Consider the following 27,890-nt stretch of genomic DNA (forward strand, 5'->3'; position numbering starts at 1 on the left):
TGGGTCACAGGTTAGTGCAGAAAATGCTGATAATGAAAGCTTCTGAAGAAGTTTTAAAATGTGTAAGATGTGCATTTTTTTTAGAACTAGAATGTCAGATCAGCACTGGTAAAGTACCCAAGCAGTCTTACTGTTACTAAAAAACTATTTTTTAACAAGAAGAGCCTGAGAAATTAAAATAATTTAATTTCTTAAAAATAGAAAGTCAATACTATAAGAGAAGAAATAAAAATTTATTTTCTTTAGTTTTCTCCATTCAACTGTCACAAAACGCACCACAGATTTGGATATGGTTACTCTTAACACTAACAAGAAAGAGTACTTTTTATGCACTGTGTAATTTAACTTGTGGAATTTGTTGCCACAGGTGGTCATAGAGGCAGATAGCATAGCCAGGTTCAAAAGGGGACTAGACAGATTTATGTAGACAGCTCTATTAATAGCGGTTGAACAACAGTTAGACCTTTCCTCTGGCATCACTAAATCAATAATGGTAGATGCCAGGGAAGATAATGAATACAGGATAGATCACTCAAGATACCCTGGTTCAATACTCTCTCTAAGATAACCTGTCTCTCGCAATACTGGCAGGACTAGGTATTGGGTTAGATGGACCAATAGTCTGACCCAATATGGCATTACTATATTCTTATAACACAGGAAGAAAGGACAATAGGGATGTGTGATGCACAATGAGAAGCTAAGTCAAAAGCAGAATCTACAATGGTAAACCACTGTAAAAGTCAATGTCAAAATGATTGTGCAGCTGAATAAATGGTGTTTAAGAGAAATATATACAGTCTACCACAAACAGCTCGGGGCCAAGTGGTGCTTTTGCAGACCTACCTCTGAACATGATTTTTCTGACTTGTTTAAATCTTTTCCCTTTAACCACTGATCAGTCATATTTTCCAGACAAACATTTAATGGATTTCAGTCAGACTACTTTAAATGTTACATTTAAGCATAGTTATTTACCTTTGGTTCCTTTCACCACTGTTTGTGCTAGAACTAGAAATGCTAATTCCTGTGGTTTGAGGTTTCCATGAATAATACTTGGAAGCAAGGCCATTTCAACTTTTAATATATAGGGATGCCCTCTTAATACTCTTTGTCAGGAAGTCTCTCAACTCTGTTTAAAAAATAAAAATCACTAACAGCTGGCTACATCGTTGTCTGCATATAAAGTACTGTTGTTTGAACTGTGCTAGCTATAAAAGAAAAAAGGGGTATGAAGCATGTTTAAATGCCTTCTTGACTTGCTACCACTTCACCACCCAGGTTTCTCAAAGCCATTTAGGTACCTAACCGACTCAATTTTTTTTTTTAAACATCAGTGGAAGTTGGGCACCTGAATAGCCTTAAGGATCTAAGTTTCACTATAAAAGAAACTTACATTTCCTTAAATACAGGCTTTAGCATATTTCAGTGGAAAGAACTATGCCACTCAAGCTGTTATCCTGATGGGAAAGGACTCCCACATAATACAGAGGCAGAATATCATTTTTGCTTCAACAGCTGCTTCCAAATTGAGTAGTTTATGAACTCTTAAGCTTTGTGTAAATCTGTATTGTTCTGCAGCCACACACATTTTGTAAATTGATCAGGGCAGGAATTATTTTCTAGTTCTGTCAGCATAGCACCTACCAACAGTGCTGTCCTGGTCCTTGGCTAATAGCTTCTAGGTGCTATAGTAATGCAAATAGTTATAGAAAAAACTAAGACTGGTGGGTTCAGGTTTTGATGACTGGCTTTAGCAGGGGCATTAGGCAGATGTTCTGAATGCCTAGCATTTAAGGAGAACAAGCTGCCTTGAGATGAAGTGGATTTCATTTGTATAAAACACATTTCTCTTTTATCCCAAGCCAGGCAAAATGCTTTACAGTTTTGCATCTTGAATTATTACTATGTTAAAAATGAACACAGTTATACAGCAAGGCTAGTGACAGGTCTTCTGCTTCCCACTGATACTCCATCCATATCACAATTTTGCCAATAGACCAGTTAGGTAATACAAGACAGAAAGATAGAATGGCAGAAATATGCAAAAGCCACAATCTGTTAATCTCCCAATCACATGATATTACTAAAACCAGGAAGCTGTAATATATACTCCAATACTGAAAAACTCATTCCTCCAATAAAGTAGTATTGTTGTTTTAATTTTATAAGGTAACCTATTTATGGGAAAGAGACACAAGAAAAAAGAAATCATCAAATATTTATATAAAAATAACCTTATTCAGAGTATTCCCCTCCTTACAGTACAAGATATAGACAATGTTAAGAAATAGTGCAAAACATGTAATTTGTTAAATTCATTTTTGCCTCAATAGTGTAATTGCAATATCCAGTTAAGTACTAGTGCAGTTATCTATGGGGTAAGTGCCTGAGCCTGGGCATACAACACACTTACAGCTATGTAATGTTACACCAGGCTATAGAACAGACAGTTTGGTAGCTCTTCTAGTTTTATTACTGTCCCTAGCTAGTATGTGGCAGAGGAACAGTTAATAGCCTAGAATATGCTGTGGACAGATGACACCAAAGTAAATTACACAACCGTTTTTTTTACCCTTGATTTTTCTTGGGGCACTTCTACACCCAGTCAAGTTATACCAATGAAGAGATTATGTTGTTTCCCCACTTTTATATGCCAATGTAAGGCCTGATCATACCGATGTAAATATAAATGTTTATAGACTTGTGTCTAACCTTCTGATACATCTCAACTCCAAGAGAGAAGCTCCAGTTCAAGCTCTAATGGATTTGCATCTTATCTCAAAATTGTTGATTAACTCCACTGAAGTCAATGTAAGATTGGAGTCAAGGCACAGCTGTTTTATGTGCCTAGCAGATTAGTTCTGGCACGCTGCTTTTACAGTTTCAATCAGGTGTGGACAAATCTGGTATTGGAATCGTTTTGATGCGGAAGCCTATGCTCTGAATATGATGTGAGCAGTAACTTTGTTTTCTATTTAAAAGCTATTTATAGCATTGCTATAAATATTTATATATTTCTATTTATAGCTTTGCTATATACAAATTAATTTAGGAAGAAAGTTTTGACTGGATAGCTTTGCTCTCACAATTGAAAGTAGAAACTCATATTCCTGCAACATATAGGGCTACGAGACAGGAAGAAATGATCAAACATCCACATAAACAGAAGCTAATAGGGACATGCCACACAGACAACTGTTAGTGTTAAAATGGTGATATTTGCTATGTCTGTCCATGGTCTTAAAACTGAATAAGATGGAGTCATAACTCTTACCAACACAAAGTTTGTTTTTTTCAGCAGCCAGGGAAAATTGTGAATCCCAGAATAATCAAACAACTTTTAAAACTGGGCAAGTTAATGGCCAATAAAATTCAACAGAAGCAAGACACTGAATATTAGAAAAAAATTAAAACACTCATACACACTGATGGGTTCTGAATAAGATGTAATCTCTCAATGGGACGTCTAGGCATCACCATGGACAGCTTGATGAAGACATCTGCTCAAATGTGCAGTTGCAGTCAAGAAAGCGAGTAAGATGTTAGGCTGTATTAAAGACAGAATATGGAAAAATATCACAGCATATATTTATCTCCAAGGTCTGCAGTCTGTTTTCAGCACCATAGACGTATCATATTGTCCCATTCAATAAGAGAGAAAAATAATTAGAACTTGGAGAAAGGTGATATTCACATATAGGGAGATTACAAAAGCAGGTTTAGGAAGGAAGGAAAGAAGGAAAGAAAGAAACAAAACAAGCCCAAAAAACCCACAAGCATACAAGAACACCACTTCCCTTAACCATGTATCTAGGACAAAAAGACACTCTTGAAAGGTTATTTTAACCCACTGTCATCTGTATCTCAGTGCTGCAAGAAAAAAAAGTATCTGCTATCATACTAATGGATGAAACAATTGCAAAGGTTATCACTCATACTTCAAAGACTCATCTGCCAAAGAATTTAATTTGAAGTAACTGCTATATAGTTTTTTGAAGCATGGAAATATACTATACTTCTGATGGGAACATATAAATCATTAAAGACTCTATTTATGAACAGCTCATTTTTAGATGCAGTGAGTTAGTGGCAGGTAGACTTCAGACACATCTTGCTAGCATTTTTATGGTAATCACTTTTCAACTTCACTCCCTGATCTCCAGGCTCTTACAGCTTCATTTGAGTTGCACTGATATGTGTTCCATTTTCCACTTGTTTTTCCACAAGAACTGTCCTGCACCGTATTCCCTGCTTTCTTCTCATGCTTGTGGCTTACCTCCTGAGCCTGTCCTCAACTTTTTACAGAAACTTCCCCAACAAATAACCAAGCGTTACTGCGGCTATGTTGTTCTTCCATCTTACTAATACATTCTTTTTTCTTGAAATCAGATTTTAAGCCTTTGCAGGGTAAAAAAAGCATTTTTATGTACCATGAGTGTGAGGGAAAAAAAAACAAACAAACCACAGAGAAAAAAAAAAAAAGGTAGAACAATAATGCCAACTGTTTGCTTGTAGTGGGAAGTAAGACAATCGGTGAATTTATTGGCATCATCAGTGCTAGATTCTCATTGCTTAAACAGATTTTGAGAGACAGCCAAATGATAAAAGATAGGTATTAAACAACAGTGTGATCAGAAGTTTATTTCAGTCATGGGGTTTACAAAATAGAACAAGATTGATTTTAAATATAATCCATGCAAACCAAAAAAGTGTTATGTTAATACAATGTTAGGGCTGCACAAATCACAAGATCAGGAAATGCCAAATAAAGGTTGAATGTTTAACTATGCCCCTTCCACATATGCATTATAATACAGTCTGTAGTTATATGATCCCATATACTTAAATAATATAATAGAATGTATATTACTTTTGCAGATATAAGATTCCCCTAAAGTAGTATTAAAATACTTTAATGAAAACTAATTTGATTGTTTTATTATAAATCAAATCAGCCAACAGCACTCAGCCTATTCGTTTTTGTATTTTGCACTTCAATAGCACCTTCCATCAGAGGATCTCAAAACACTTTGCAAAGCATGAGTTAAACCTCACAACACCCCTGTGAGGTAGGGAAGTATTATCTCTCTAGAACTGGAGAAACTGAGGCATAGCAAGAGTAAATAATTTGCCCAAGGCTGCACAACAAATCAATGGAAGAACTTAAAAAGAGTACCAGAACTGCTTCTCAGTCCCTGTGCCTTTACTACATAACACACTTCATTCATCACTTGTACTTGTTTGATTTGGGTTAGAACTTCGGTATCAAAAATCTTGGATACATTATTTTTCTGAGCATTTAAATTTTTGGTACTTTAAAAAATGTCCATATTATAGCTGAGTAATCCATTGTGACCTCACCAATCTTGCTACAACACACTGTACCTGAGCAATTGCATATAAAAATACAATCAGCATATCAGAGATTGCTTCTGTCAAAAAAGGAAATGCATGGACATCTTCACAATACTATGAATCAGTCCCAATTTTTTACCAAATTAATTCAAGAGGAAAAATATTTAACTTTTTAAAACTTTGAACTCTTACAACTTATTTCATCGTGAAAAAGGACAAATTTATCTTATCTTGGCACTATCCTAATTCACTCAAAACAGTTGTGGGAGCTGATTACTGAGATCTACATTGACAGCAATTCCACTATCTCTGTAGAAAGCATTTTCAATTCAAGCCCTTAGTTTTCCTCTATTCTACTGGCTTTCAAACTTTCTTGGCTCTAACTTGAACTTTAGGAGTCACCTTGGACTAGCAAATGCAATGCTCTGCATCTCTGTGGCATTCACTATCAGCCAACTCACCTTTTTCCACAGTATACATATAACACTATCCATTACTTACACACCTTATTTTTCAAGTGCTGTAGGTTGAGTAGTCTTCCTAGTCTTTCCCCTTTATCAAATCCTTCCTACACCCGAGTATACTATAACAATACCAGTAACTGATACGCAAAATTAGTTTTTAAAATGCATGGCATGTATTCTTATCCAAGTTGATATTGGATTTTTGAATGTCATGTGCTGCCAATTTTAGCATCTGCTACAACAAATGCATCTCTCACACCAGGTTCAAAGCTTACTTTATTACTTACTTCTATGCTAAACATCGTCTTTGATTTTTAACTTCTACTTTAAATATTTTGTTTTTTAAATTTGTTTTCATATTCATCTCACCACACCAAGCAAGATTTTTCATTTTTAATATCAAATGAGTGTTGTTCTATAATGCACTCATTTTAGAAGGCTGAAATTTGCTGAGGTTTACTAGCACCTACCCAATTAAAACTCCTTTCCCTTGCCTCTCCCTCCCCCCAGATAAAATTGATTTTTATAGCAAAATTGCCAACCTTAAGTCTTAACTCATAATTTCAGAAAGACTTGTAACAAGGCATCCTGCAGTTTGCTAGACTTAGAACAGGGATATTCAAAAGAATAGTTTGTGCTCACATCAAAACACTTGTTTAAAGATCCTAGACATCTGGCTGTAAGATTCAGTTGTTTCTAAAAGCAGGATTATCACATGTGAAAAGTGAGGTATTTATTATATTTTTTAATGGTTTTCACTAGTAAAGAGGTAACGGGAAGTAACTATCAAAAGCCCCTTGTTAATTATTTCAAAGTTTAGTCTGGCAAAGACTACCACTACCCTCTAGTTATGGCACTTGGGCAAAGAATCAAGCATGTTTAAAAACCTTCAGTCTAACAGATATGTTGATTTGTATAATAATTATAAGCCAGTCCCCACACAAGGGGCTTTTCTTGCTGTCAAGCCCTGAGCAGTCCAAGAAAGTCAGCTGACCTAGAAATCTCAGCCTGGAATGCAAGAACTTTCATGAACTAGAGAATATACAATTCAATATGAAGCCAGTCTGCACAAAATTCAAAGAGCACCCCTACTCAACACTTAAATGAACTGCTTATAGCAGATTCATTTAAAAAAAAAAATGTGAGGACATTTACCTTGGACAAGGCTAATAAAGCCAGCTACCAAACAACAGAAAACAGAAGTGTCGCACATAGCCACAGTTAGCTGTCAGTATCCTTTTTATACTTTTGGATTGATGCCAAGCATGAGTAGTCCAGGCCCAATGAAATACAAATGCTGCTCTACATGTGATGGAATTAACTCTAGCACAGGCACCAAATTCCTGCACCCAGTGTCTTAGGAATTCAAATTTGTAGAATTTTGATAATGTATTTTCCATTCCAATTACTAGATTTTAGCAATTTTACTATTCAGTTTTTAATTATATGAGCTACCACCAAGAACTGTATTCCAAACCATTCTCCTGTGCATCAGTTTCAGGGTATTCAGAGTTTCTACAGGTGTTCTGTAATTTGATATCCTACCTCTTGCTTAAAATAATTATTGGACATTTGCAAGCTTTTTAACTAGAAGTCAATAAATGGCCTACATAAAGAAAGAGGTACATTTACGAGTGAGGATCTTCTTGAAGTTGCATAACTAGATTTCACCGAACAATGTTTAGAGTATGCTTTAATTTATAAAGTAAAGCTTCAAATGTCATTTAGAAGTTATGTGTAGGTGTAAAACAATGCATTTAAAGTGAATATAGCAAAAAAACCCCAAGCTATCTGAAGTTCATTGTATTGGGACCCAAACAAAGTCAACATGCTCAGGTCTTTAAAGAATGCATGTTTAAAATACTATCCATTATATTAAAACAAAGATCAATTGGTATTTTGGTTGACTCCCTAATAGCAGTATTTAAACTAAATACCTAAAGAAAACTGATGACTAGTTTTGCAAAGATATTCTACACTCTGGAATATACAACTCGTTTTGATTACAATAGCCCTTTCATACTTCAAAGGAATAGAGTGAGATAGTCTATGTATAAGCAAGGCTAAATTTATGATAGTCAGGAACAGTCTAGAGACCTCCATGCACAGAATGAGCAGTAGCAAATTTCCATTGTTATGCCTTCTTAGGTTGAATAAGTGACACTCAAGTAAAAAAAAATCCCACTCAATTTTCAGATGCTGGCAATCTCAGCATCCACAGAATTTAAGGTAAGAACTAAATGGGAGTGTTATCAAGAGAAATGTCTTCAGTGATAGCTAAACCTCATTGTATGAAGGCCATACAATAACATGCATTTCTAGGACCTATTAACTTGGCTCTACTGGGGTGGCTTGAACTTGATTACAAACCCCAATATAAAGTCCTAAAGTATTACAGTTACCCTGTATTTGAATATGCGCTGCACAGGTAAGGTAGAGCTAGAGATAATGATTCATTAGACTCCAGGATCCATGTGTATTTCCATTTATTAGATTTGGAAGTGTTGTTACAAGGTTTTCTTGCATTGCCAAAACTGTGCCCAAGACTTCAAAGAAGTGGTACAATGGACAGTTTCATCTACCCATCATACAACATATTAAAACTTGATTTGTGTGCATTAACAATTTCAATTTTTTTTTATAAAAATGTCAAAGATGAAGAAAGCGTTGGGGGCTTAATATTTCAACTTCCAATTCAGTGCAACATCCATTTACCACAAATTCCACACAGTTCTTCAGTTACAAACCAAACAAAACGTGCTGTTGGCAAAAGCATGCTTTCAAGGAAGATATATGGCTCACAGTCCAACAGTCTGAGTGTAAATCTACTTCAGGTGATTTCCCAAGTCTTCAGGTTTTAAAAACATCTTTTGAGCCTTCTATTCAGAGCTTGCTAGTTTAGAAATTTTACTGAGGAAGTTAACACTAAGAATATGGCCAGTTCTAGTCCACGGAAAGGAGACACCAGGTCAAGCCCTTGCTCTTTTTGAAGTTAAGAGCAAATTCTTATCAACTTCAAAAGAATTGGACTTTAAACAAGTCAGTCATTAATCAAAGGTAACAGACCTTGCAGTTTCTGCACATCAATAAAGAGACTGTTGTACTCCCTGTTGTTCATTTGATTATTGGCAACTCTGGAGGCCCTGCTTTTGGCATTCCCATTGAGAAACCTAGAGTGTTTAAACACCACTCTCCGTAACCTCTTTTGTTTCTAATGTAATAACAGTTCAGCAAAGCAAGAGAAAGGTGGTCTACAACAAGACACTTGGTGGTTGTTACTTTCATTCAATGAATCGAAGTTACTGGACATTAACCTACAGTACTGATACAGAAGTGCAATTTTGTCAATCTCCACTAAATTCAGTAACAGAACTGTCTAGAAATGTTACAGCTTCCACCATTACTAAGCTCCTTGCAACTGAGAAAGTGCCATTTGAAGTACTGTATCTAGGATCTTTGCCTGGAATAGTTAAAAAGCTGATCAGAAGCAGCAAGAAGAAATGAAGTTGCTGTAGGCTTATAGCTATCCTCCCATCAACAACTGCAGCTTTCCAATACAAGAAAGGGTTGGTCAGACAGTGGTTACTTTTATGACAATAGGAGAGAATGTATCTAGAGGCTAATAATGTTACTGCCAAGGATCTTGCACTTATTTTTTAGATTAAGTTCTGGAGACTATAGTGGGAGTACAGGCATCTATGTGCCCATTAAATCACAGGCTAAAGTCCTAGTGCCTCAGAGGGGTGGGAGGGAGTGAGAGAGAGATAAGACCTAGTTACAAAAACCAAGATTAATAAAACCAAATGAAAACAAAAACAAAACAAAACAAAACAAAACAAAAAAAACCTTATATCACTACTAACATGTTTCACATTGTCACTTAAATACACTGCAATTTGATACCAGACAGGGAAGGCATTGTGTGCATGGAGGAAAATAGAAAATGCTTAAACGCACAACTGAAAATGGCTAATGCAAACAGACCATTCAAACCCATCATTCCTCAATTCTGAATCCGAGTTTTAATTTGTTTTGCAGTTACTTCAGTACAGCTGTCTAAAAAGGTAAACAAACTACAGCTTTTTACTATACTCAAATAGTTTGCAAGTGGTATGCTTCAGAAGTCTCTAGTAGGCTATGGCTACATATGAAACGATTCCTCAGGAGGGGGGTGGGAAAACAGAACAGGCTTCTCATTAAGGTCACTTAAAATCTTTGTTATCTATAACAAATTGGAAGCAAATGGCTGACTTCTGCAGGAATTCTAACAGGAATCCAGTAGAGCTGGTTTCAAGTTTCAGATGGCCACTATAACAGTTGGAACCTTCTTTTTTCCAGAAGTTGTGATCCACATGGTGTCCACAATGAGTGCAGCAAGTCTGAGGTAGTCAACCCTTACGAAGGCTCAGTATCTGAACATAAAAAGATTTTGGAAATGACCACTGGCTGCAGATATTTTTCAGAGAAATTAAAGAACACTGATGACTCGTTCAACCATTTACACTAATTTGCCCCATATCCAATGGGGAGTTGAAACATCAGGCTTCCATAGTGCAGAAGAGCCAATCATTTATGTCAAAGTAGTCTGCATTTGTTGCAGTAGATCCAGCAGAAATAAGATGGCATGTTCGTCATAGCCGTTAGCTGTAGTTTAGTTACCTTAGTAGGAGGGTTACCAAAAAGGCATTCCTTAATTGTAATGTGTATGCAGCTCTACTGATCCCCAAGCACAGCATACTGGTTGTCTAGCTGAAGTTTAAGTGCCTGGTTTTTTGAGACCTCATCCCTACCTCTACTTTTGTGTTTTACTACTTCAAAGCTCTTCTCCATTTCTTTATCCCTAAGGGAAAATAAATGTAATCAGTAAGTGTCTTATTCACTGGACTTTTGAATTGTGAGCTTCTAGCCAACTTCCACCCCATCCCAACAAAATGAGAGTGTTAACACTACATATGCAACATATGAAGGATTTGGATTGAACAAGATATCCATACATTCCCCAAACAAAGACTCTTGTACAGACCACAGTCAAACCCTTGTCCTTTCTATACTATAAATTCAGATTATGCTGAGAACTTAGTTTCTCTAAAGTTCATTCCAGCATGGTATATCCTAGAAAGGCAATACGGGTCAATACCATGCTACAGCACTTCAATAAAAAAAAAAAAATAAAAACTTGAAAACAGAACTCCATTTCTCCCTCCAAAGAAGGCTGACAATTGCAACATAAAACAGTCAGAAGATATGGAAATGGATATGATACATCTACTATGCTGTACTACACTGAAGTAACATTCAAGATTTCTCATTTTAGCCTTGAAGATTAAGTTTTCCTAACACCTGAACAATATTAAACAGCTGTGATTATACTGATACTTCAATTGGCAGGCACCACTCAAGATCATGGAAAGCAAGTTTATACTCAGATGATACTAAATCAATACCATATCAAGAAAGGATGGGGTAAACAAGCTAGAAATACGGATCTAGTTAGCCCTTCCACACGGGAAATGTTTAAGGAAGGGACAGGACCCTGACAACATGAGCCTGTAGTCTTCTTAGTCACCCAGGTACTATGACAGCCCCTTGGCAAGGTGGAAAGATTCATGGACTAGAGGTCCATAGCACTCATGTGCTATTCCTGTACACCTTTCCTCAAGTCTCCCATGACAATACAGCTCCACTAAAGAACTATGCTATGACTTCCTGCTGACAACTACCACAGAGCAGCCTCATTCGTCAATATTCAAGGGAAATTGCTATTATCAAGACCAGATGCATTTTATATACACAATTCCCCAAACATGGAGGGAAGATGGCCAAGAAAATGGCAACCACCTGGTATGGCCATTTTACCAAGTTTACCATATTTACTCAAACACAAGATGAAGATTTCAGGGGGGGAAATTAAAGTCAAACCTACAATAATTAGATTTTATATCTGGGAAATAATAACAAAATAATAATTTTTCCACATATAAAATCTAATTACTGGGGGGGGTGTCACCTTATATTCAGGGTCACCTTGTATTTGAGTAAATACAGTATTATACATCATTTGTCCCCTCCATGTTCTGGGGTTACTCCTGCTATTGACCCCCCTGTCCTGTGGAAATTAATAGTCTGTCCTTGAATGAGGAATTAGGATTCTGATTCAAGAAGGGAAAGCAATTTAAATAGGCATCTTAAATGATTAAATACTTACTTTCGACTATCTACAAGCTTAGCAGTAGATTGCAATGATGGAAATTGCGTATCGCTATAAATTTCAGGTGGTCCTCGTTGTGCTCTCCGTGGCTTGCTGTCTCTGGCACCAGGTGGCCTGTATACACCACCAGATTGCACTGGTTCTGGAGTTTCTGTAACTGATTATAGAGACAGTTTAGAGAAGTGTATAGGTCTAAACTTATCCTAAACCTACTTCGTGCATATTTGACTATTTTAAAGCTCTAGCATAATACACTCTTATCTGCTTATTATTTACTTCTAATAGTCAGATATTCTAAGTCTTCATTTTAGATCCTTGGTGAGTATTACAGGTGCAATTATATTTTTAAAAAAAATCAAAGTGTACTTTCAATACATCATCCCATACGCTGAAAGAGAGAGAACCACTAGACAGGATTCATATGAATTGCTATTTGGTATCAGAAAAAACAAACGAACAAAAAACCAAAAACAAAGCTTATTTAACTAAGGTTTAGACAAACTAAAATTGACACACACAAAAAAAGGGGGGAAGACCAAGAAACTGTCTACAGCCTCAAAAGAAAACAGCGTGTAAAATGCATTATAACAACGATTAACTAAGGGAATAGTGCATTTGTCTGCTATAATATGTCTAGGCTAACTTAAGTCCAAGAATTTTTAAATCCGTTCTTCAATCCCCAAAAACTTTTTCCTTCTAATGTAAGGATCTTTAGTTTTATTTTGCCTTTACAAGCCTAAAAAGGTAGGCCTTTTAGAATACCAGCAGCTCAAAAAAAAATCCATGGTTTTATTTTATTCAAAAGGGCACATAAAAATTGTATTTACTTGAAAAATTCTTAGATGGAATCAAAAACTATCAGGGAAAGACAGCATTCCATGAAGCAGGAACATCAAATGTTTAAATTCCACCCCCCACCAACAAAATCTTCTCATCATCAATATGGAATAACCTTAGCCTTAGCTATTATAGCCAACAGTTTCTGTACAGTTGCAATCTCAGGAGGTGCATGCAAGTATGGACAGTATTTTAGCTTGTAACTTGTGAATAACAGTCACATTCATACTACACAAATCTTTAAATCAGTCAGTAGTCAGATTGATTAGGTAGAATCTGTGCAGTTCTTCACAAGACTGAAAAACTGAACTGTTTCCTGTCCATCTCTAACTATCTGTCACTCCTTGTATGTCTCCATCCGAGGTCTGCTTGAGTCACAAATATCTGGGTATGTGCCACTGTGGAGAGCCACCTGTCTGCATTTGCAGAAATTCAAACTCTTAAGTGAATCCTTTACTGATTAGTATCAGTCCTGCTAAGTATTACTGGTTAACAGTCACAAAGCCAAGTAGACTACAAAGCTAAACTCAATTGAGAATTATGAACCAAGTCAGTATAACTTTACAGACCAATGAATTAGCTACATCCAATTTACCAATTGGTTCAGCAACAGGTGCTTGTGCTGGAGCAGTCTTGTTCCAAGGGCCAGATGATCGGTCCGCACCACCTCCAGCCTCCTCCCAGTTGTCTCCTGGTTCTTCTCTTTTTTCACTTTCATCATCTTCTTTTTCACTGCAAGACAGAAGAATTAGTATGTTATAACAAAGAAGTAATTTCTGACAGAAAATTAGAGTCCTTGAAACAAGACTTTAATTGTTTCTGTATTGCAGTGGCATTTTTTCACTCTCATTTTTGGGTGACTAGACTACTTTTTTAGGTAGGCTCTCTCAGGAGTACTTTTGTAGCAGCTTCGTTTAGCTCACAGAATTTAGTAAACTAAATATGAACATGGATATCAAAGGATATACATCTGGTACTAGGGTTCAGTTTTATACTCGTTTTGCATCTTTCTATCTTGGTATAAATCGGTAAAAGTTTTTCTGAAGGAAAGTTAGAGTCCAACTATTAGGGCAGGCATAGGAAAAGAGAGGCAAAAATGGTATTAAAATTACATTAAAAAACTAATAGAAGGAAGTCTCCAACTGAGGTAAGCAGCTAGCTGATGGTATGCAAAACACATGGGCATCTTTATTTCAAAATTAATGTTCCATTTCAGAACAGAACATTTCAGACCTCAGAGAACCTAAAAGCAGGTCAGAAGAGGCAAAAAACTTCGCCCCACCCCTCACATTTAGGATTACTTGTAAACATAAAGCTACAAAATATGAGTTTTCACTTGCTTTTGGGGACTACTATTTTTCCAGAGGCAGGAAATGCATGGAGCCTGTTCCTTATACTTGTGCTAAGCCTAGTTTATGAAATTAAACTTAGGGTAAATAATGGTTAAAACCAAGGAATACTGGCATCATTCTGGCCCGCAAACAAGCTGATTAAATGATGTATATACACAATACACATCTGGCAAATGTGGACACACAATCCGAGAGGAATTTCCTGCTGCATATTGACATTATGCTAGTATTCTGCTGCACCCTCTATATTGGGGCAAACACCAGAGAAATTAATTAGTTAAACCATTTTATTTATTTATTTTTTTACAAACATCAAAGAAATCAGTAGCTGTGCTACCTAAACATTTTAGATGCTGGTATGCCCAACTTACTGATTTACAGCTTGATGTTTAGAAGTTTATTTGAAATATGACAACAGAACATTTCCACAATGGTTAAAATTGCAAAGTAGATATCATACACGTTGATTAGAAGGCTTAGGTCATCTGTTCTTTTGAAACAGCCACTGACTTAATGGAACAGATTATGATGGATAGCAAGCTTTAGTCTGCTGCCAATATACCTTAGACAACTTTTCAGGTTTATAAATGTAGTGTCACATATCTGCAGTACTCTGAAGAACTCAGAGCTAAGTACATTAAAAATGCATTTGTTATGACAAAGAACAAGGAGCAACCATAACAGGAAACAAAAGGCAAGCTCAAAACTTTAAATCAGGATACAAAAAGAAATTCAGAGAATGGGAATTTGCATTTTGAAAGTCCAAAGGCAGACCGTGGGTATATGTTCACGAATCACAGCTTATTGGGAAAGCTAGTAGCTAAGGATATAAACACTGTCTTTGGAGCAGGATCAGTTGTGCTGGGATGTGCATATGTCAGCACAGCTGATCTTCTTTATAGATGTCACTTGGGGCCACTGTCCTGCAGGGCCCAGGGCTTCAGAGGCCTAAACCTGAGGAGCAACAACCTCAGGAGCTGCGTCCTGACTTGGAGCGCAGCAGCAACACACACACAATATGGGAACCCCTACAGATAGATTCCTGCAGAGCATATCTGCAAGTGAGGGAACACCCATGGGTTTGGGGAACAGCAGCCTGATATGTGCACTACAGAAATTCCCCTGCAGGATAAGTCTTGGGGCACACAATAAGCAAACAGATGTCCTCCCCTACAAGGCATCACAAATGGTGAGTACCTTTGGTCGCAGCAACATTTGGGCCACTTGGAGCGTGACAAGGGGCTAGGACAGTGGCAGGCAATCCCCAGCACACATGCCAGAGTGTGGCACGTGAAGGCATTTTGCTTGGTATGCGCACCTCGGGGAAGGGGCCAGGGCTGTGCTGCCACAATGAGTGGGCCCCTCGCAGCTCCCCTGCCATCTGCCCTGACACCAACATCTCACAAGTCAAAGTTGTGGGTGTTTTTGGCACCCTGCTCAAAAACGTTGCTGACCCCTGGGCTAGGACATTTGTTTACTTGTGGCCTGTGTTGCCATAGACATTTTTATGGCTTGCACCCAAAGTTCCCAAAAACTTCACTCTAAATGTTTATTCTTTGAAAACAAGAGGAAGTAATTCTGGAAAAAGACTACTTTACTTAGCAAGGATTAGTCTACTGACAATCTGTTGTTTGTGCAAATCAAAAAAAAAAAGAGAGACTTGTTAACAGACTTCTCTTACAACCTGACTTGTGTCTTGAAGATAAAGTGAGCTCTTCCTGGCTATTTAAAGGCAGTGTAGTAAGAGCAGTGATCTGAGGAAGGGCATTTTGTATGTGTGTTAATCTAACATCTCTCTCAACTATGCAGTTGGACCCCTGCAGAACCAGATGGGGCAACTGACGCCCAGGAAAAAGCCAACCTATTAAATAGGTACTTTGCATTGGTCTTTCATCAGTCCCATGGGACGCCCATGCCTGCTACGGGACAGGGAAATCCGGGTGAGGGTGATCCCCTGCCCTCCGTTGATGCTGACTTCGTGAAGGAACATCTTGAGAAGCTGGATACCTTCAAGTCAGCCGGCCCTGACAATCTTCACCCCAGGGTACTCAAGGAGCTGGCGAGCATCATAGCCCAGCCTCTAGCATGGATCTTTGAAAATTCTTGGCACTCTGGTGTAGTGCCCGAAGACTGGAAGATGGCCAATGTGGTGCCTATCTTCAAGAAAGGGAGGAAAGTGGATCCGGCTAACTATAGGCCCATTAGCCTGACTTCTATCCCGGGGAAGATCTTAGAAAAGTTTATTAAAGAGGCCATCCGTAATGGACTGGCCGACGCCAACATCGTAAGGGATAGCTAGCATGGGTTTGTTGCGGGTAGGTCTTGCTTGACCAATCTCATTTCCTTCTATGACCTATCACCTGGACAAGGGAGAAGAGATTGATGTCATACATCTTGACTTCAAAAAAGCCTTCGATCTGGTTTCCCATGATCGTCTCTTGGAGAAACTGGCCAATTGTCACCTTGGGTCCTCCACGAACCACTGGCTGGAAAATTGGCTCCGTGGTCGGACCCAGAGGGTAGTAATTGATGGAAGTCACTCATCGTGGTGTCCTGTGACCAGTGGGGTCCCCCAGGGCTCTGTCCTTGGACCCATACTGTTCAACATCTTCATTAATGATGTGGACACTGGAGTCAGAAGCGGACTGGCCAAGTTCACCGATGACACCAAACTTTGGGGCAAAGCATCCACACCAGAAGACAGGCAGGTGATCCAGGCTGACCTGGACAGGCTCAGCAAGTGGGCGGATGAGAATCTGATGGTGTTCAACGCCGATAAATGCAAGGTTCTCCACCTTGGGAAGAAAAACCCACAGCATCCTTATAGGCTCGGCAGTGCTATGTTGGCTAGCACTAAGGAAGAAAGAGACTTGGGGGTCATCATTGACCACAAGATGAACATGAGCCTGCAGTGCGATGCTGCGGCTAGTAAAGCGACCAAAACGCTGTCTTGCATCCATAGATGCTTCTCAAGCAAAACCCGGGACGTCATTCTCCCCTTGTATTTGGCCTTAGTGAGGCCGCAGCTGGAGTACTGTGTCCAGTTTTGGGCTCTACAATTCAAAAAGGATGTGGAGAAGCTTGAAAGAGTGCAGAGAAGAGCCATGCGCATGATCAGAGGTCAGGGAAGCAGACCCTACGATGACAGGCTGAGAGCCCTGGGGCTCTTTAGCCTGGAAAAGCGCAGGCTCAGGGGTGATCTGATGGCCACCTATAAGTTTATCAGGGTTGACCACCAGTATCTGGGGGAACGTTTGTTCACCAGAGCGCCCCAAGGGATGATGACTAGGTCGAATGGTCATAAACTACTACAAGACCGTTTCAGGCTGGACATAAGGAAGAATTTCTTTACTGTCCGAGCCCCCAAGGTCTGGAACAGCCTGCCACCGGAGGTGGTTCAAGCACCTACATTGAACACCTTGAAGAGCAAACTGGATGCTTATCTTGCTGGGATCCTATGACCCCAGCTGACTTCCTGCCCTTTGGGCAGGGAGCTGGACTCGATGATCTTCCGAGGTCCCTTCCAGCCCTAATGTCTATGAAATCTATGAAATAATTACCCCTTCCCCCTTACTTTCTGTTCCAGCCCCTACCTGGCCCAGTCAGGAGCTGCCACTGCTTCTCCCTGGCCAGGCTGGGGCTAAGCTACTGTCAACTGCCCTGGAGGAGCAGAGCTGAAGCAGAAAGTCACAGCCAGGAACAGGGAGATGGGGAGGGGAGGGGAGGGCGGGGGATAGAGATGACATAAGGGGGAAGGCAGACAGGGGTGGGGGCAGGCACAGAAACAGAGGGTAAGGAGGTTGGGGGCAAGCAGCAAGGACAGACATCGAGGGGCAGGCAGCAGAGATTACAAGGGGCAAGAGACAGGGGTCTGGCCCCTGACTCCCCACTTTGGCTTTCCCCACCACAACACTGAGGGAATAAATTAATTAGATTCTATACATGGAACATTATAACAAATTTATAATGTTCCATGTATAGAATCCAATTATTGGGCAGCTGTCTTAAATTTTGTATCATCTTAGATTTGGGTAAATATGGTAGTTAACAAGGAACTTTTCTTATCAAGGAATAAACTTGCTCGAAGGGTGACAATCCAAAAAGCTCATTTTCAGAACCAATAACAGTTTTGATGCTAGGGTAATACCCTATATAAAGGGCCCTAATTTTTAAAAAGAATTAAGCGAATTCCTTCAGAAGAGTCAGGAAAAGGTTTAAATTGGAAACTTACAAGTAACTAACACAGTAGCAAAAATGCTCACTATCTTGGACTTTTTGTCTTTAAAACTAAAACATTTATTTTTCCTGAATCTGAAAGGACAATGGAGCACCTCACTTTTAAGTTAGCAACTTCATTCAGATAGATCCACAGATTCTGCTGATGGTCACAAATTCTGCTATTGGTGCCACGAAAGAGAAGTGTGCCATCTTCAAGAAATTTAAAAAGGCCTTTCCTTGATTATTTATACCAACTATAATTATAGCATTATCCATACTTACAGGTTGCTTCAAGCACTGTGCCTACAGAATTCAGTCATTCAGTTCATGTCATTGGAACAAGGATTATATAATATATGCCTTGTAAAACTGCGGTTACCATGCCACATTCTGCCTCTGAAAAGATTGAGAACTGTGGCTATGGCTGACCTACATAGTCTAATCTTGCAGACACTGAACAGATGATCATAGAAAGTCTGCTAAGTAGTGCAAGGTGTACAAGCAAGTAAAAGTTTCTGCTACAGAATCCTTGATATTTACTCCCATAACCCAGATGCTGAATTGACTGAAGAATGCCCAACAGAAATTGCCAAAGAAAATGGAGGGCATGAGTAAACTTCCCCTTGTTTTGTCTTTGAACACCCTCTACTTACAAAGAGAACATGAAGCACTGTTGTGTCAGGCCCGAAGATTAAAGTGCTTTCTGTCATGCCAAAATACAAAAAAAAATAAAATAAAATAAAAAAAATTGTTGAACTGAAACAGGTTATAGTTAAGCCAGCAAGATCTTGAGAATTCAAGATTGCCTCCGTGCCTGAGAACTGATTTCAAGGTCTCCATACTGAATTTCTATTTGCATCCTAGAGAATGTTCATAACCAAATTTATTTTATGACATCATAGAACTGTTGGTGAAAGTATAACAGAAACCTTTGTTAAAACAAACTTTGTGGAAATGGATTTCCAGTTAACAGGCTATTTTTAGGAATAGGTGCAGATTACCCTGGAAAAATAACAGCAATACCTTATTTGCATGGAGTGAACTCTAAGCCCACTATAGTCAATCTCTTCTTTTTGCTCAAACTCCTTCCAATCATCCTCTTCCTGTAAGAAGAGAGAAATTTTATAAGCTCATTACCACTTCCACACCATGACAAAAGTGCAAGTGGCACACAAGACAACAACATTAAAATGTATGCAAACAGAACCAATATTTACAGTCTCCTACTCATCTACTCGGCCACCTGAACTCACTAGTACATACAGTAAAATAACTTACATTGAAGTTGGGAGAAAAAAATACAGTATTAATACTTTTAACCATCATAAGCAAGATGAAAGAAGCTAAAGGTTGAATACACTTGTAACTTGAATTCACTCAAGTTAGACTACCCATAAAAAGATACCAGTTTTAGCAGATACATTAACATGGATCTAATCTTTAGATCATCCAAAATATATCAAAAATAGGACCTGACCATACATCCTCCTAGATCAATGGTTCTCAATGTTTTTAGATTCAAGACAACCCTCAAAACATACCAGTACTTGGCTTTCACTCATTTTTTGACTGCAGGAAAAAACCCAGAGGAATTCTTCTGCAGCAAAGAATTCAGAAAGGCCAAAACAGGTCAGGTGGGTTTTGACACTATGGATACCTACTCAACATTTGTAGGTTTATCTCGTGAGTCATGTGTAGGCATTTGCATACCCAACAACATTAAGATTGTGTGGCACTCCAAAGCACCCTTAAGGCTCTCATGGCAGCCTGGCTAAGAATCACTAATCTACACTCAAATTCAAGGGTTTGGTTTTCTTTAAATCTTATTTTGTAGCCATAGAAAGACTTTAAAAAGTATCTTTGTGATAAGAAAAAAAAAAATCATGCAATGTTGATCTAACTGGTTACAATGCCCCTGCTGTTGCCCAGAGTGTTACCAAGATGAAGAATAAATTTTAGACTCTAGTCAATCTTATTCTGCTTTTTCACAAGCCCATGAACAAGAGTGAAATTCATATAGGTTTTACCTTGATGCCCAAGAACTATACATAGATTTCAGGTTGATGCCCAAGAACTATACACAGATTTCAGATTCAGCAGGTTGGGATTTCAATTGGAGTAGAACAAAATAAAAAGCAAGGTAAACTAAACAGAGATGATAACCACCTCACCCTCACAGCATCCAAAAGGTTGCAAAACAGGCTGGAGATGCTAAAATGTGTTAGGACTGGTCACTAGATTCCCCCCTCCCCACCACAAAGAATGCTTTGACACACTTCTGACACCCTTTAGAGGTCTTACAATGGTGTTTAATGTCAATATAAATTATTTTTTTAGATCAAAGCAGCCAACCTGTGATGTCTGTGCCACTTGTGGCACGGGCAGCCTCTGTGTGTGACACCTGATGGATCAGGGAGGGTACAGGCAGCACAGGGGCTGATAGAGCAGGAAGCAGAAAATAGAATAGGAGGCCAGACAGGGAGCACAGGGCTGGAAGTGGAAAGCAAAGGAGGAGGCTGGGCAGGGAGCAGAAATCAGAAAAGCAGATTGGGAAAAGGAAGGGGACCCTAGTGGCACTCAGAAGAGCACAGGGCTAATTAGTGACACCTGCCAAAAAGATTGCCCCCTCAATATTCTCCAGCAGTGGTTTTCAACCTCTGAAACCACAAGTGGGGTTTGTTCCTAGTCTTGAGCTCACCAGGGGAGTGCAAAGGACCTGGGAGAATAGCTAAAAAGAAGGTGGTCCGAGGGGGCGCGTGGGGGGAACAAATCAGGGAAATCACCCTGGGCCCTGCAGAGCTTGAAGAAGTGGTCAAGGTGACTCCACACCGCTGGCTTTACATCCAGCTGCTCACTACCCCCCCTCCTTCCCCCTCTGCCGATGGCAGTGGCAGCTTCTTCAGGTCCAGGGAACGTGGGATCTGAGTGGTGGTGGGCACATAGGCAGATTTGCCCTGGGCCCCGCACCCTGCTCAGTTCGGCTCTGGCTAAAAACATTTCACAGAAGTATTTTTTGTAGTATTCTTAGGGGCGTTAGAGAAGTGACATATTAATCTACGTGCTATATTAATCTGTTTTCAACCTGTGGGGTCCAACAAAAGATGACTATGAACAGCCAAAAACATATGAATACCCACACTTACAATTCAAAAGCGTCCGCACCTCTATTCAAAACTGTTTTGTGTCCACAAATTAAAAAAGGTTAAAAACTACTGTTCTGGATGAAACATACTTTCCACATCTTTACACTGAAGAATAAAAATAAAACTCAAACTGAAATGTACCAGGAAGCAGTTGTTATCCTTGCTGCACAGAAGTGGGAATTGCAGGCTGTCAGGCTACATTACTTTTATTGGCCAACCTTGGGCTAGGAAGCCACGCAGGTCTCGCACTCCCATGTTTCAATCCATAAAGTAATTCTAAAGCAAGTGCATTGGAAGGACACCTCCCTGCCAGCCAAATCATCCAGAGGACGGCTTCCTGTGCTCTCCAGGCCTCTACCACCCGCCATTTGCCAGACGCTGGCTCCTGATCTAAAAATGGAACCAGGCCTGATTTATTCAATCAACCAGCTATTCCGGCCCTCCTCTTGCAAACGCTGTCCTGATCTGGCCATTCGCAAAAGCTATTGTCAGGCCACATCTCTCTGGACTAGAGGAGGCAGCCGGGGCACCAGATCCCGGTGGGTCAGAGAGCACAGCTGTGGAGCCACGTGTTGCGAGGGGGGAGGGGGGGCTGTGGAGGCCTCTTGAGGAATTTTCCTTCCCTGCAACTGCTGAAACGCAGGAGACGCAGACCCTGCCCCTGGGCCCGCCCCGAGACAGCAGATGAGAGACTGGCTGCCCGGCAGGGCCGGCAGCTCGGCTGCAGCGCAAGCACGTGGTAGCCGGGCTCGCAGCGCCGCCCAGCCCCGGCATCCACCCGACGCAGCAGCGGAGCCGGAGCCCAGGCCTCCTGCCCCGGCAGGACCCGGAGCCCCTACCCGGCCCGACCGGAAAGGCGCGTGCAGGGCACCCACATGGCTCCCCGGCTCGGGCCTGCGGCGCACAGCTGCGCTTCCATGTCAGGGGCCTGGCCAGCGCGCAGGGGGCCGGGCGGCGCCCCCTGCCGCCAGAAAGCTGCCGCGGCCGCCGCCCATGGGGGCCCTGATCCACTCCCAGTGGTCGCACCTTGGCCGCCGCCTTGGCGGGGACAGCGGCGGCCGCGGCCCCGGATCCGCTGTCGGCCTGGCGGGCTCCCGGCGCCGCGCTGGAGGCGGAGACGGACACGGAGACGACGGCGGGGCCCCGGCCGGCCTTCTCCTTCCGCTTCTTCTTGTCCCTCTTGGCGAAGAAGTCGTCCAGGCTCCGCGCCTCGGTCTCGGCCATGGCGGCGGCGGCTGGAACCGGTTGCGGCCGGTCGGGCGGGCTCGACCCTGCCTCACGCGGCCCGCTGAGCTGGGGGCGGCGGTTGGCGGGAGGGACCAACAGGTGAGCGCTCCCGGCGGCCGTTCTTTCCTCCCCCCCGCGGGAGGCGGATGGAACCGTCCAACGGCTGCAGCCGAGCGGCGCGTCCCACCCCGCGCTCCGAGGGCAGGCGACTTCCGCTCTCCACGTTGGTGGCCACCGCTTGACACAGTCGGGGAGAGGAAGGGGTTGTGGGGGTTGATTGAGAGGTCAAAAAAAAAAAAGGGCTACTCTCGCCGCGCAACGCAATGTGACGGAGGGCGCATGCGCCGCCCCTCGCTGACCAATGGCAGGCCGCCGAAGACACTCCCTCCGACCAGTAGAAAGCCTCGGATGGGGGGGCTAGTAGTCGGTGGTGTGTCATAGTGTGTGAGGGTTGCGTAGGAGGTAGGTGGTTCTGTGATAGGCGCAGCTGGGGCAGTCAAGGTTGGCTGAGTCCTATTTTCTCCTCCCATCCCCCTCCTTCCTCGCGGCCAGGGGTGGAGTACATGCGCGCGCAGGCCGGGGGGGTCACGAGGCGTCTGGTTGCGATGTAGTTCCAGTGCGGGGGTGGGGTGGCGCGGCGCGGGGCTGTCCTCGTCCGCTCCTTGGTCCGGCTCGGGGGACCCGGGTGACCTGGGGCCTGGCGGGGGATGTGCCCCGCCCTTAACTTTCTGAAGTGTTAAACTGGCAGCCCACCGTTGGAGTGGGCGGGGCTCCCGAGCCTGATTTGCATGTTCCGTTGCGCGAAGGAATGCAGGGCGCAGAACTCCGCTGTGGAGCAGCTCGAGGTGCGCAGTATGGTTAGGGTGGCCATCGTAGATGGACGACAGTCTGGTTGTACTCTGTTCTCTGACACGAAACCGGATGCCTTTATGTCCTCTCGTTCTCTCTTCAAGAGAAAATGAAAGAATGTAAAGACATTAGGTTTTCTATCAATTAGAAGACAGAGTAGTAGAAAACTGGAATGTCCTCTGTGATGGCCACCCTAAGAGCATTTTATAGACAAAATTTTGATCCCGTGATACACCAGAGATCTGCCGCTTTGGAGCAAACTCAATTGAGTCTGCACGTGAGCTGATGCGCACCGTGCTGCATTGCTCACAGTTGTATAAGTAGTGAAATGCACAGAAAGTGGTGGGGGGTGTGCTTTTGGATTAAAGCACCTTTTATGTGTGTTTGTTCAAAAGTGTGCCACCGCCATTTTCTCAGTGCCGACGCGCGTTTCGCTGCTTACACAACTGCAGGCATCACTTCACCAAAGGCGTTCTTCAAAGCACCTGGAGCTGCGACGCTTGCATGTGCATAAATGCCCTGACAGACAGAAAGGAGGATCTTGACCGTACATGAGCCTAGGGAGGGCAAAGTGAGGTGTTGCATGTTAGACCCTGCTAAGAGTGCTTAAAACTGAAGTGTCTGCTCGTTCACTTGTGCCAAGTGCCTGAGTATCTCAGTCTTCTGCCCCTTCAGGCCAGGGCTAACTAAGGGGCATACTACACAGCTCCTGTTAGGGCAACTGCAGCCTGCTCTGTGGAGACGAAAAATGAGCCATTTGTAGTTCTCCGGCATCCCAGGATGCACTACTTTGAGCCCCAACTCCCTCAAGCAGGACTAGAACCCAGGGGCACCTATACACGCGCAGTGAGGCTGTTCCCACATGCTCTAATCACAGTGCGTTGGCGCAGACTTGATTAATTGTGGCAATTACCGTGCTCCAGCTGACGCCAAAGTCGCATGTATCAGCATCCCCATGCTAGAAAATGACTGCAGGGGTGCTTTAACTAAAGCTGATTTGACAAGCTTTGGTTAAAGTGTCCTTGCCACCCCCTGCCACTCCTGAAGCGCATGTATAAATGCCTCAGGTGCCCTGGCTCCTAGGCACATCCCTGCTTTCCAGCCTGCTAACGGCAAGTCCACACTGTGCAGGCGAGAAATGTTTTAACCCTTGATACAGGACTGCTTATAACAGGTTGTCACTTTAACACCACTTCATGTTCCACAGATTTAGTGTGGTCTAAGTGTAACGTAGCTTCATCCTGCAGTCATTCAGTCCCAGTCTGTTGTCCCAGTGTAAATCCTGTTAAGGTATACAGGATAAGTACTAATAGTTTACCCTGGGATGTTATCAAGTACATATGAATAATAATCTTGGGATTGTATCATTGATTCAATGGCAGAAAAGGAGCAGTGCATTCAGTCAGCCATTCACTTAAGCCTGATTAGTAGGGCCATGTGTGTACATACCAAGGCCACGATATTTTGGGGACAAACAGGGGCACAACATGTTCAAGGACACAAAGACAACCTGTGTTCCTAGCTTAAATATGAAATGCTACATAGTCTAGTGAAGAAGAATGTGTGTATTAAGGGAACAGCCCTGGAATTCAAACAAGGAGCCCCTGTTATAAGTAGCTTAATAAAGTCCAGATGGATTGTGGCACAATGCTATTTAAGATTACCATTTATATAACATCATATGTAGTCACTGAGGTACCAAATCTATCCATATGGAGCTTGGGGAAGAGTTGGGGCCTAAAATATTGGATTGGAGCTCCTGCTGTTACTGGACCATTTTAGGATTTAGATCTTTGATTTCGGTGGCATGTGTTATTTATCATTAATGATATTGTAATTTGAGTGTCACTGGTAGGTTTTTTGACCAAAGGTTGTTACTGAGAAGAGGAGATCCTACAGGCATGGTAGTAAATCTGGTAAAGTAAAATTTAAAAGCCAAACATTTTTTTTACTAGATTGTGAATCTTGTGCACATTGGAAACAAGTTACAGTGGATGTGAGCATATGTGAACTCTTCTTACTGTACTGTGATGGTTGAAGTCTGGTATGCATCAAGAGGTAAGATACCACAGTTGTTCAGTCTTGTTTCTAGCCCTTGGTAGCTCAATGGATTATAGTGCTATAAAAAGATTTTTCAGCCTGAATGGTGAACTTAATCAATAAGGCTGCTGAACTGCTGTAAGTGTCTTAAAATCAGTTATACCTACTGATCCCTTCTCTTCCTTCTCTAGCATAAAATCCAAAGGCACATTAATGTCTAGATATTACAAAAGAATATCTCCCTTCAGCAAGTCAGTGCAAGGATACAGAAGATGTTAGGGAACACTGGCTGCAGCAAAGTGTGAGTTATTTTAAACAGTGAGGAATCCCTGTATTCAAAAACCAGGAAAAACATTGGTTCAAAATAAAAAAAAATTTTTTCTTGGATAGCTAAGACTACAGTGGTCTTGTGCAAAAACACTTGGTACATAAGGACTGCTCATAAGAAAATGATTATGAGTAAATGCAAGGACACTGGTGCTAAATGAAGTGGCAAATCAAGAGCTGGAGTGGAGGTGGGGGCAAGGCCACTGGAGCTGTGTTGAGGAGGGGTGGAACGGGGCTGGACCCCAAGCAGCAGGAGGGGAGCAGGCCCAGACTGGGGGAGAGGGGGTGCACAGGACTCCATCCCCACCTGTCCCTGCCCCGTCATTTCTTGACGGGCACTTGGTTAGTGTGTGTGTGTATATATATGTATATGTGTATATATACACACACCCCCGTATATATAAAATATGTGTGTGTTCAGTGTGAGTAAGAGGATGAGAGGTGACTTGATAGCCACCTACAAGTATGTCAGAGGGAAGCACCAAGATCTGGGGGAGCAACTGTTCAGGAAAGCACCCCTTGGGAGGATGAAGACCTATGGACACAAAATAAGAGAGGGAAGATTTAGACTGGACATAAGGAAGAAATTCTCTGTAAGGATAACCAGAACATGAAACACACTCCCAGCAGAGGTCGATGTATTTGTATATGGATATGTAAATAGGTGTACATAACCTTGGCTAAGTCCATAGATTTCATAGATTTCATAGACGTTAGGGCTGGAAGGGACCTCGGAAGATCATCGAGTCCAGCCCCCTGCCCAAAGGGCAGGAAGTCAGCTGGGGTCATAGGATCCCAGCAAGATAAGCATCCGTTTAGCTTCTACAAGTTTCCCCTTCTGCAGTGTAGCAGTGATACTTATCTTGAGTTTGTTCAAGCACTTCAAGAACTTGGGATAGAATGTACTAAGTACAAAGAGGTAATAATAGTATTTAAGTGCACACAAGGCAAGAGACTATTCAGTGTTATCCTCCAAAGTTTCAGAATCTATGTATTTTGCCAAGTGGAAACATCAATCAAGAAAATAGAAAAACAAAATTAAAATATAGAAATGTGTGTGTGTGTGTGTGTGTATATGTACTTGGTACATTGTACACCTAACAGTGCTAATATTGTGTGACCTTTTATTATTGATATGTATATACTGCATTATATTATTAGAATTCACAGCCTGCATATTTATTTGTTGAGCTTCATTCTGCACAGGACAAGTGCTTGTGGTTGTATATATTAAAAGTGATAATAAATGCAGGGAAACCTGATTCACTTTTAATGTGAATACTGCTGTACCAAATTAAGACCAGCCAAGGGAATAAGTACCTATAGATCAGGGATGGGCAATTTGGGCCCAGGGGCCACATAGGAAGTTTTGATGAGCTGTTGTGGGCCAAGTCAGCACCCCTGCCCGTCCTGCGCAACAGCTCGGCAAGACTTCCTATGTGGGATGGGGCCACAGGCAGGGAGCAGTGTTCAGGAGCAGGACAAGTGATCCACTCCCTCCATGCCCCTGCCCTCTGGAGGGGGTGGGGGTATATTTAGGGTGGGGGGGGAAGAGCTACTTGAGTGCTAGGTCCCAGGAGCTGTCCAGTAGTGAGGGGGAAGGGTGCAGCAGAGCTCGGCCAGGTGGTGCAGTCCATGGCACTCTGCATGGGGTCAAGCCCTGTTGGCTCCTGCCCAGGGCAGCCCATGCTGCACTCCCACCTACCAGCCCCACCCTAGCCAGCATGCACAGCTTACAGGCTAGACTTTTCCCAGTGTGGCAGCTCCCTTCACCCCGATGGCATCTCCTTCTTCTGGCCTTGCTGTGCTGCTCCAGGTGGGGAGTAAGCTTTAAGTGGGCAGCTCTTGCTAAAGCAGTGCAGCAGGA

At 41.8% G+C, this 27,890-nt stretch overlaps 1 protein-coding gene and 1 long non-coding RNA gene across 5 annotated transcripts in view; one reads left to right on the top strand and one right to left on the bottom strand.

Annotated features, from left to right (window-relative positions):
• Positions 1-212: 212 nt before the first annotated feature.
• CDV3 (CDV3 homolog) lies at positions 213-23,037 on the bottom strand. 3 transcript variants are annotated; one of them, XM_059728780.1, is made up of 5 exons: positions 22,607-23,037; positions 19,461-19,540; positions 13,463-13,599; positions 12,028-12,187; positions 213-3,550 (listed from the first exon to the last, which is right to left on the bottom strand). In XM_059728780.1, the coding sequence occupies exons 1-5, from the start codon at positions 22,802-22,804 to the stop codon at positions 3,526-3,528; spliced, it is 600 nt and encodes a 199-aa protein (XP_059584763.1). In that variant the 5' UTR covers positions 22,805-23,037; the 3' UTR covers positions 213-3,525. The 3 variants fall into 3 exon arrangements, with proteins under 3 accessions (XP_059584763.1, XP_059584764.1, XP_059584762.1); XM_059728781.1 differs by lacking the exon at positions 213-3,550 and adding an exon at positions 4,630-10,234 and having other exon boundaries at positions 22,607-23,036; XM_059728779.1 differs by lacking the exon at positions 213-3,550 and adding an exon at positions 4,630-10,662 and having other exon boundaries at positions 22,607-23,031.
• Positions 23,038-23,185: 148 nt separating this feature from the next.
• LOC132250889 (uncharacterized) overlaps positions 23,186-27,890 on the top strand; it is a 166,151-nt gene continuing 161,446 nt past the window's right edge. For both annotated transcript variants that reach the window (XR_009462566.1, XR_009462567.1), the window contains exons 1-2: positions 23,186-23,269; positions 25,612-25,714. This is a non-coding gene — a long non-coding RNA (uncharacterized LOC132250889). The remainder of the gene's footprint in view (positions 23,270-25,611; positions 25,715-27,890) is intronic.

The sequence above is a fragment of the Alligator mississippiensis genome, chromosome 5 (genome assembly GCF_030867095.1).
Source record: "Alligator mississippiensis isolate rAllMis1 chromosome 5, rAllMis1, whole genome shotgun sequence".
Lineage (NCBI taxonomy): Eukaryota > Metazoa > Chordata > Crocodylia > Alligatoridae > Alligator > Alligator mississippiensis.

Bases quoted from the DNA above. Each gene is read 5' to 3' on its own strand.
- CDV3 (XM_059728779.1), bottom strand. From the start codon at position 22,804: ATGGCCGAGACCGAGGCGCGGAGCCTGGACGACTTCTTCGCCAAGAGG. The intron at 19,541-22,606 runs GTGCGACCACTG...CTCTTCTTACAG, and splicing joins CCGCCAAGGCGGCGGCCAAG to GAAGAGGATGATTGGAAGGA. The intron at 10,663-12,027 runs GTAAGTATTTAA...ATTTTCCCTTAG, and splicing joins AAGCTTGTAGATAGTCGAAA to GGATAAAGAAATGGAGAAGA.